Source organism: Juglans microcarpa x Juglans regia, chromosome 6S (assembly GCF_004785595.1).
Source record: "Juglans microcarpa x Juglans regia isolate MS1-56 chromosome 6S, Jm3101_v1.0, whole genome shotgun sequence".
NCBI lineage: Eukaryota > Viridiplantae > Streptophyta > Magnoliopsida > Fagales > Juglandaceae > Juglans > Juglans microcarpa x Juglans regia.
The window spans coordinates 16,121,571-16,130,718 of NC_054605.1; the positions used below are offsets into that span (position 1 = coordinate 16,121,571).

General features: G+C 36.2%; 1 protein-coding gene across 2 annotated transcripts; it reads left to right on the forward strand.

Annotated features, from left to right (window-relative positions):
• Positions 1–1,885: 1,885 nt before the first annotated feature.
• Positions 1,886–9,148, forward strand: LOC121237149 (extra-large guanine nucleotide-binding protein 3-like). Of its 2 annotated transcripts, none has more exons than XM_041133753.1 (9): positions 1,886–2,118; positions 2,787–3,756; positions 3,887–4,024; positions 4,608–4,712; positions 4,804–4,983; positions 5,702–5,879; positions 7,269–7,516; positions 7,883–8,055; positions 8,402–9,148. In XM_041133753.1, exons 2-9 carry the CDS (start codon positions 2,791–2,793, stop codon positions 8,991–8,993), a joined length of 2,580 nt encoding a protein of 859 aa, XP_040989687.1. In that variant the 5' UTR covers positions 1,886–2,118; positions 2,787–2,790; the 3' UTR covers positions 8,994–9,148. The 2 variants fall into 2 exon arrangements, with proteins under 2 accessions (XP_040989687.1, XP_040989688.1); XM_041133754.1 differs by lacking the exon at positions 1,886–2,118 and adding an exon at positions 2,544–2,629.

Sequence of the window (9,148 nt, forward strand, 5' to 3'; positions counted from 1 at the left end):
AAAGGTTTCAAATTTCGAAATAGATTATTTTTAAGCTAGAAAAATACTTGGCCTATGAATAAATGTTACAAAATTAAATATATAAATTGATATAGATAGATATAATATGTCAGATTATAAAATCTATATTATCGTAAAGTAGATCTAATGTCTTACATTGAGATCTTTTTATAGATATGGCACTTTTCTTTAAACCATCTTTAATGATTTTTACAATATATATTATTGCCCACATAAATCTTCCGATCAGCATTAAATGCTCAATAAGTTTTATAGGATATAGTTTTTTATGTTTATATGTTCATAATTCAAAGCTTTCAAATTAGTGCAAGAAAAAAAAACTTTAGTATTCGATAATTAGACTTTGAATTGTGTTAGTGGATAGAAATGGTCAAAATTTAATTAATTGGACATGTTCAATTCCATATTTTATTTGACTCTTATTTGGGTTAGTAGTTAAGTTGGATTAGTGGAGTTGTTGGTCCATGCTTCAACATGAATCACTTGTAGGCTTTGTTTGGATTTTGAACTACTCTCAATTCATCTCAACTCATTATTACAACTTGTTCAAATTTCAACACAAAATATAATAAATAATTCAACTTTTTCAAATTCTAAAATAATAATAATATTAAAAAATAATATTTTAACAATATTTTATCATCTCAACTCAACTTACTTTAACATCTAAACACACTGGTAGTAAATGTTTTATTTTCTCATCAAATAAAATAAATAATAATAATAATAATGGCTTTTACAACATTTCTGTTTGATGTGCACTCTAAAAACTGTAATTATATTATGATAAGGATAGTGCTAGGGGACTGCCCAATCTGTATTGCTGGGTGTGCCCTATAGTGTATTTGGAACTTTTTTTTATTTTTTTTAAATATTTTTTTACATCCTTAACTAGTAAGAAAAAAATATACAACTTTACTAATAGTCACTTTCTTAATTATTAAGTAAAAAATAAAAAACCGAGCAATCAAATCCAGCGACACAAGTTGCTGGGCGAGTGACTGTCATTTTCCTTATGATAATTTCTAACTCAAGTCCTCCAAGGATATGCTTTGTTCCCACTCTACATTGATAATCATTAAATTATGAATATCATATTAACGTGTCATATGGCATCTTAAAATCATAGTAAAAGATGAAGGCCAGTTGGGGAGACATTATTTTATTAGAACTTGGCTTGCAAAGCAACACACCACACTTAGTAATAATCAATCCCATTTGACCCATGCTTTAGGCCACAACATCATCAAACTAACCAACCTTGGTCGTCCGTTGTGTTGTCTAAAGTTCCTTGCACTTAAACTTCATCTTTGAATCTAGTGGTCATTTTCTGGGTGGAAGACGGAGCTCCGACTTCTTTCTACTCCTCCGGTCGAATCGTTCGAGTACTTACATGCTCTCCTATTCTCTTTAATTTTATTTGAAAATGCAAAAGATATGAGACAAGAAATTATTCAGATAAATGTTTTAATGGTTTCAAATTTATTAAGATTATAATATAAAAAATTAAATTTATTTATTTTCATCAATTTAAACTTTTGATATAAGCGATGATTTAACAGAATTAGGGTAACAAACCATCTGTCTAGTTTTATTCTTCACTTTTAAGTTTTATTTTCTAAACTTTATTTATTGTTTTAGATATTTTTGGGATGTCCACAGATTTCCGTGTATTTTTATTTTCTAAAGTCCTAGAATTATTTTAATTAAAAAAATTGGTCGAGCGCATCATTTACAGACACGCGCCAAGTCGACGCGTGGACACAGCTCACCTGTCCTCATCCATACACGAAAGTCAGACAAACTGGGAAGGAGCTATCCGGACGACTAGTGGGAAGTGGGGGGTCCATTATTTCAATCTCGCTCTCTCTCTCTCTTCAAACAGGGGAATTCTTTGATATCGATGAATGGGTTGGGCAAACGTGGGCTTTTGCGGAGCTTTTGACCTTTTTGGTTCTCCAGAGCCATCAAAACTGAAACAGTAGAAGAAGAAGAAGAAAAAAGAAGAGAAGCTAATATAAGTGCTGCTTGGATTTTATCTGGCTTTTTTGCTTTCATTTTGTCTTTTTATCCCCCCCCCCCCACCTCGTCCCTCAGGTACGTACTTGCTTTGCATCGAATATTTTTCCTTCTTAAAAGTTCAGTTATCACTTCCTTTTCATTGATCTTTCTTTTGGGTGATTGATCTTCCTTTGAATTTAGAATCGTTCTTTGTTCTAGTTTATTGGATTTTGCCTCTTCTTCCTTCTTTTTTTTTTTTTTTTTTTCGTGTTTTGTTTTGTTTTTGTTTACGAGTTGTTTGACTATGGTTTCTTCAAAACTTGGGCTAGGAATAAGTTTCAACCTTTTATTGAATTGTGCTACATCAACTTGGGTTCCCTTTTCTGACTACAAATAAATTCAAATCCTGTTGTGGGATTTGTTTGAAAGTCGTGCTTCGACTCAAAAAAGTTCGCAAATTCGTTTTCGTTCCTTTTTAATTTGGCTGAAATTTCTTATTAGTTTGTTATTTATCTTTCTACTTTGGAGGTTTTAAGGATGACCAGGCGGTTGCGGCTGCTCGATGGCTGTTACCCGTTCTAAGTCGTAATTCACCTTTGTTTACCTGGTTTTTCTCTGTGCTTCTCTTATATTTGGCGCTGAATGTTACATTAAGTTTGCTTGGACTTTTAATTCAGATTATATAGGACATAGTTGCATGCTATTGGTGATATTAAATTAAGTTATAGGTTGAGGCCCTTCTTGAAGATCTGTTAATTTGGTAGTTTTATGGCCAAAATGGAGCAAAGAGGGGGAGAGAGCTGGAGAAAACTGGTGACAAAGATGCTCCCACCAGGAGCTTCTCTCCCTGAAGATGATAGTGATCTTGATTACTCTATTGCCATGGAGTACGAGGGCCCACCGGTTTCTTATGAAGTCCCTAGAGTGGAACCCCTGAATGCAAACTTACATGCGATCCCAACTGCAGATCCCCTATCTGAATCGCAAAGATCCGCTGCCAATGCGGGTCCTCCAGTCGTTGAACCTATACCTTTGCCAGTGTCTTGTATTGCTGGTGTTACGGCTTTGCCTACTCACAGCCCAGGGGTCTCGGGCAGTTCAGAGTCCGTAGCATCTGTCTTGCAAAACCCTGATTCTTCTTCTGCTTCTCCATCAGTTTCTCCAAATTCAGTCCATAATCCTCCTAAAAGGGTTACTAATGAAGTAAGGAGAGCGCCAGTAGTCACTTTTAACACTGTTAATAGATCTGACAGTAAAGAGATTGAGGTTGAGAAGCCAGATTTTATAAATTATGTTGGCGTGTCAAAAGAAAAGAAGAAGAAGAAGAGTAGAGTGTGTTATCGGTGTGGAAAAGGGAAGTGGGAGACAAAGGAGTCATGCCTAGTGTGTGATGCTAAGTATTGCAGCAATTGTGTTCTTAGGGCAATGGGATCAATGCCCGAAGGGCGCAAGTGTGTAACTTGCATTGGTCAGCCAATTGATGAATCGAAGCGGCTGAAATTGGGTAGACATTCAAGGTTATTATCCCAATTACTCAGCCCTTTGGAAGTCAAGCAGATTATGAAAGCAGAGAAAGAATGTTCTGCTAATCAGCTTCGGCCGGAACAGCTAATTGTCAATGGATTCCCTCTTAAGTCAGAAGAGATGGCAGAACTACTTGGATGTCCTTTGCCTCCTCGAAAGTTGAAGCCTGGTCGATATTGGTATGACAAGGAATCTGGTATGTGGGGAAAGGTGAGGCATGTTCAACACTATTGATTCACTTTCTTTTTAGTTTGGCATTCTGCAATTGCATGGGTCAGAAATCTTATTTTTCCCAAATGGGTTTGAGTTCTTTTAGCATCTATCGTTTTTTATTTGACAGGAGGGGGAAAAACCTGATATAATCATAAGTTCAAACTTAAACTTCACTGGGAAACTTTGCCCTGATGCGAGCAATGGGAATACTGAAGTCTACATCAATGGCCGAGAAATTACAAAGCTCGAATTGAGGGTGCTACGGGTAAGTTCTTCGTCCTTATAAAAGGACATGTATCTTTTTCCTTTTGTCATAAGCTGTAACTTGTTGCATTTACGTATAATGGATAATATTCACTCAATCTGAATATTGGATACATGTTATTTGTGTATGCACTTGTGATATTCCTTGTTGGTTCCCTGTCTTATAATTGCTTTGATGACGTATTTTTTATTTTTATTTGTGTATGCACTTGTGATATTCCTTGTTGGTTCCCTGTCTTATAATTGCCTTGATGATGTATATTTTTTGGGACATCACTTATCAACCTTCTCGGATGTCAGTTTTGAAATTTCTTAAAAAATCTAGTAACTGAAAATGACGGGAGATGACAATTTTGTTCCAACTTCACTTTCTTTAACAAGAATGGGATTGCATAATGATGATGAGTCCTTCCAGCTTTGATTCTAATACTCTACATCTCATTTACTTGATTTTATTTGGTCTCCTTAAATGCTTTGATATGGTAGCTTAAACTCCTTAGTTTGTAGTTATATTTACTTACCAAAAAGAGAAGGGTTTAAAGTCGATCTAATATCCTTACTAGTCTAGTTTTTAATACTTTCAGCTGGCAAAGGTGCAGTGTCCACGTGACACTCATTTTTGGGTCTATGATGATGGTCGTTATGAAGAGGAAGGTCAGAACAATATTAGGGGAAACATTTGGGAGAAGGTACGTTCTGAAAAAGTTTGTTTTGAACTTCTCCGTATGGGATTATGGGAACCTTATATGTAACAGTTTGGATTTGCTTTTTGCTAGACAGGCATCAATACGGTTTATCTGTACCCTTTTTTCTTTGCCTGTGCCCCATGGTCAACCTCATGGACCAAGAGATGAGGCTAGCAATTATACAACAGTTCCAAATTATCTGGAACAGAAAAAAACTCAGAAGCTTCTTCTTCTTGGACTTCAAGGCTCTGGAACCAGCACTATCTTTAAGCAGGTACTGCATCCATACCCATCACAACTAATAATGATATCTGCATCTGCAAACTCATTTCCATATTGTATGACCTTTCCTACTGCTGGGTTCACGCTTAATCTACATTTCATAATCATTTTATTTCAATCATCACAGAAGTTGTAAAATCTGGTGATGATTATAACAAAATGAATTTTATATCTAGAAGCCTAATTGCTGAGGAAATTCTCCTGAACATTTAAAGCTAAGAACCGTACATTAATGGATATTTTACTGCATGTCCAGAAATCAATTACAAAGTTTCATAAAGATTGGGCAGGCTTGAGAATTCTCTAAGTGGGGCCTCTCATTTTAGCACCTCTCCTGTAAAATAGGCTGTAAAAACACAATGGACTGAATATTGTCTGTTTATTTTATTACAGTGTATGGCCAGGGATGTTTACTTTTAAAATGAATGAACTTTTAAGTTTGAAGGATTTTATTCTTTGGGGTTTGACACGTGTGCACACATTCATTCACGTTAGGCTCCCCTGGTTCATTCTGTGGTTCCAACTTATTCTCATTCAATCACAAGCATATTTACTTGACATGTTTCTTTTATCAAATGTCATGTCCACTGGGTTCCCACAAAGGCCTTTCATCGATACATCTCTTTTGCATTGATGTGCATCTTTTTCCCCTGCATAATTTGTTGCTATTGATGCTCACTTCCCTTGGTACTTTATCAATGACTGAGCAGGCCAAATTTTTGTATGGGAACAATTTTGCCTTAGAAGAATTGCAGGATATTAAGCTGATGATCCAGAGTAACATGTATAGATATGTTAGCATTTTGCTTGATGGGCGGGAGCGCTTTGAGGAGGAGGCTGTGTACAGGATGAGAGCACTAGGATCCCATGATCAGAATAATGATACAGGTAATATCTGCAAATATAATGTTTAATTAGGTTAAGTAGTATAAAAAAAAAATTAGGTAAAGTAGCATATGCAGATCAAGATCCTCTAGATTCCTTTTGGTAACTCCCATCTTACATATTATTTTTAATTAAAAGGTTTCTTCATATATTTTCTCACCATTTACCAGCTCAAGAGAATTTTCAAAATTTCCCCTGATTCATTGTTTCTTGCTAAGCTAGATGTTCAGATGACAACATTTCAACAACTGGGGAATCACGTATAACTTGATTCAGTGGGTTCATCATGAATTAGGTTTGGGTGGCTGGTGATTTTCGGATCTTGTAGAAAATGCCATGACAACTGCCCCCACATGAAAGCCCCATCTGCCAATTGTTTTTATTTTTTATATTATTAAATTGGCTGTCTCTGAAAACTTTGAGAAAGAGCCGATGGATCCTAATAACTGTTATGATTATAAGAACTCCACCTTGGAGTTAGCCTAAAGACTAGAAGATTTTATCCTAGTTGATACTTCAGTTGTATGAGTAGAATTTGACATTGCCAGGAGATATACTTTTATAGAAATTTTTGTTTACATCTCTCACTACCATTCTTTACGAAAGTATTTGGGTGAAGTCCAGAAACTTCAAATCTTTGATGTAAGTAGAGGGTGCTGATTTTTCTTGGTTCCAAGAAATGTTATTGCCAACTAGCAACTTTTATGCAGACTGCCCTATGAGTTATTAGCCCTTTCGGCTGCCTATGCATCAAGACTTGTTGGCGATGTATTGCATGTCTATAAGGTTTAAATTCATTGCAATAGTGAATTGTTCCTGTACTTATGTGTGAAATCTTTGTAGCTTTAAGAAACTCCCATCTTTACTTATCAAAAAGATCTTCCCATTCTCTTCTACTTAAGAAAACTTGAGTGTATATTTGAATAAAATGTTGTCAGTGGGATGGTTTCCGGGATGGGAATCTTATTGATCACGTTATTTTTGCTTAAGCTTGGACATAATAGCAGAGTTGACAGAAAGAACTTTTCTTAGACTAAATTCAGTTGAAGGAAATGGTTGAATTTTCCAGCAATGTGAAAGGAATAGCCTTGAATCTTGATTTCAACTTTTACCAATAGTTTTAAGCCTAAAAGCAAGGAAAGTATTCTATGAGAAGTTTCTATTATGTATTATCGTCAACAAGTCACTTTAAATAGAATAGGTGTGTTGAGGTGGTATGGAGTCCAAGGCTTCTCAAATTAAAGCCTTAAACTTTGTTAAGGTCAAGTAATTCTTTCTTAATGTTGATGTCACGATTATGTTGATCAGGCCATATGCAAAGTGAAAGAAGGCGTTACTTAACTGCATTACAGTGCTTCGAATGTGTAACATCTGATCTCTATCTTGTTTCAGATGGAGAAGTTGATCCTAATGGAACGAGTCAATGTATCTATTCCATAAACCCGAAGTTGAAGCATTTCTCTGATTGGCTTCTGGATATTATAGCCACTGGAGATTTGGATGCATTCTTCCCTGCAGCAACTCGGGAGTATGCTCCATTAGTTGAAGATGTGTGGAAGGATCCTGCTATACAGGAAACATATAAAAGAAAAGATAAGCTTCACTTCCTCCCGGATGTTGCAGAGTACTTCTTAAGCAGGGTATTTCATTTAGACTCTCATTGATATCTCGTTTAGATTTATTTTTCATTTTACAACCTTCCATTGCAAATCTTTACCTTGCTACATGTTTATGTAGTTACCACATGTTTCACTGTTCATTTATTTTTGGCAAAAACTGAGTTATTCCTGAAAATCAAGTGTGCCCCACTCCTTCCCATTCAAAAAATGTTGTATTGGTTTGTGTCTTCCATCAGTGTGGGTCAATCTGGGACCTTTTGCAGTGCTTGCTGGCCAGATGTGAATCAGATTTATTCTTATTATTTTCAACAATCTCCCTGATTAAGATAAAGTAAATAAGCATTACTCATCTTGGATGGCTACATAAATTAATCTTGTTTCTTTCAGGCCGTCGAGATATCGAGCAATGAATATGAACCTTCAGAGAGAGACATAATCTATGCAGAAGGGGTGACTCAAGGAAATGGTTTGGCTTTCATAGAATTCTCGCTTGATGATCGTAGTCCAATGTCTGAAAGCTATACAGACAATCTAGAGGCTCCACCTCCACCAATGACCAAGTAATTTTATCTCACTATTCTGTGTATGGTCATATAAAATCCCTGCTTGATCCTTCTACTCAATCTGAATATATCTGGTGGCATCTGTCTATGGAATGGCAATCTAGTGATTTCCATAAGTATTGTAAAAAGCTACCACACTAACCTAATCTCCGATCCCATATTGCCAAGTTGCACCCACCAAGAGCCTTTCTAATTTATTATTATTATTATTATTAAAATATGGGCATTCATATTGTAATTATTGTTTTGGAAGGTTATATTTTTTGTTTAATATAAGATCTAATTAATATTATTTGTGGTGTATGAATTTGACAGAATCTTGAACTTTCTTGTGTTTTGACAGATACCAACTTATAAGGGTAAATGCCAAGGGCATGAACGAGGGATGTAAGTGGGTGGAAATGTTTGAAGATGTTCGCGTGGTAGTCTTCTGTGTTGCTCTTAGTGACTATGATCAGATGGGGCTAACCTCAGAAAGTAGTGGCAGTGGACCCGTGCTTCAGAACAAAATGATGCAAAGCAAGGAACTGTTCGAGAGTATGGTTAGACACCCTTGCTTTAAGGACACCCCATTTTTATTGATATTAAACAAGTATGATCTTTTCGAGGACAAGGTGAATCGGGTGCATTTAAGTTCTTGTGAGTGGTTCAATGACTTCAGTCCGGTGCAGACGCATCACAGCAACCAGTCGTTGGCCCATCAGGCATACTTCTACGTCGCAGTGAAGTTCAAAGACCTCTATGCTTCCATCACAGGTAGAAAGCTTTTTGTGTGGCAGGCTAGGGCAAGGGATCGGGTGACCATTGACGAGGCATTCAAGTATATAAGAGAGGTTCTCAAGTGGGAGGAAGAGAAGGATGACAACTATGGTGGAATAGAGGACTCGTTTTATAGTACAGATGTGAGCTCCTCGCCTTTTGTCAGGCAAGAGTGATATGCTTTTAGAGATCATATTTGTATTGGCTTTACAGTTGCAAGTGAAAAAGGGAAAGAATGTAATATGCTAAGCCATCATCTGCTCCTCAGGTTATGTTTCCACTTCTAATCACCAAGTTTCAATGATATTGGTGGGGCTGCTTCATGTTGGAA

Excerpts from the sequence above, each read along its gene's own strand:
- LOC121237149 (XM_041133753.1), top strand. The coding sequence starts at position 2,791 with ATGGCCAAAATGGAGCAAAGAGGGGGAGAGAGCTGGAGAAAACTGGTG. Across the intron at positions 4,984-5,701 it reads CCAGCACTATCTTTAAGCAG|GCCAAATTTTTGTATGGGAA; the intron begins GTACTGCATCCA and ends ATGACTGAGCAG. Across the intron at positions 7,517-7,882 it reads CAGAGTACTTCTTAAGCAGG|GCCGTCGAGATATCGAGCAA; the intron begins GTATTTCATTTA and ends TGTTTCTTTCAG.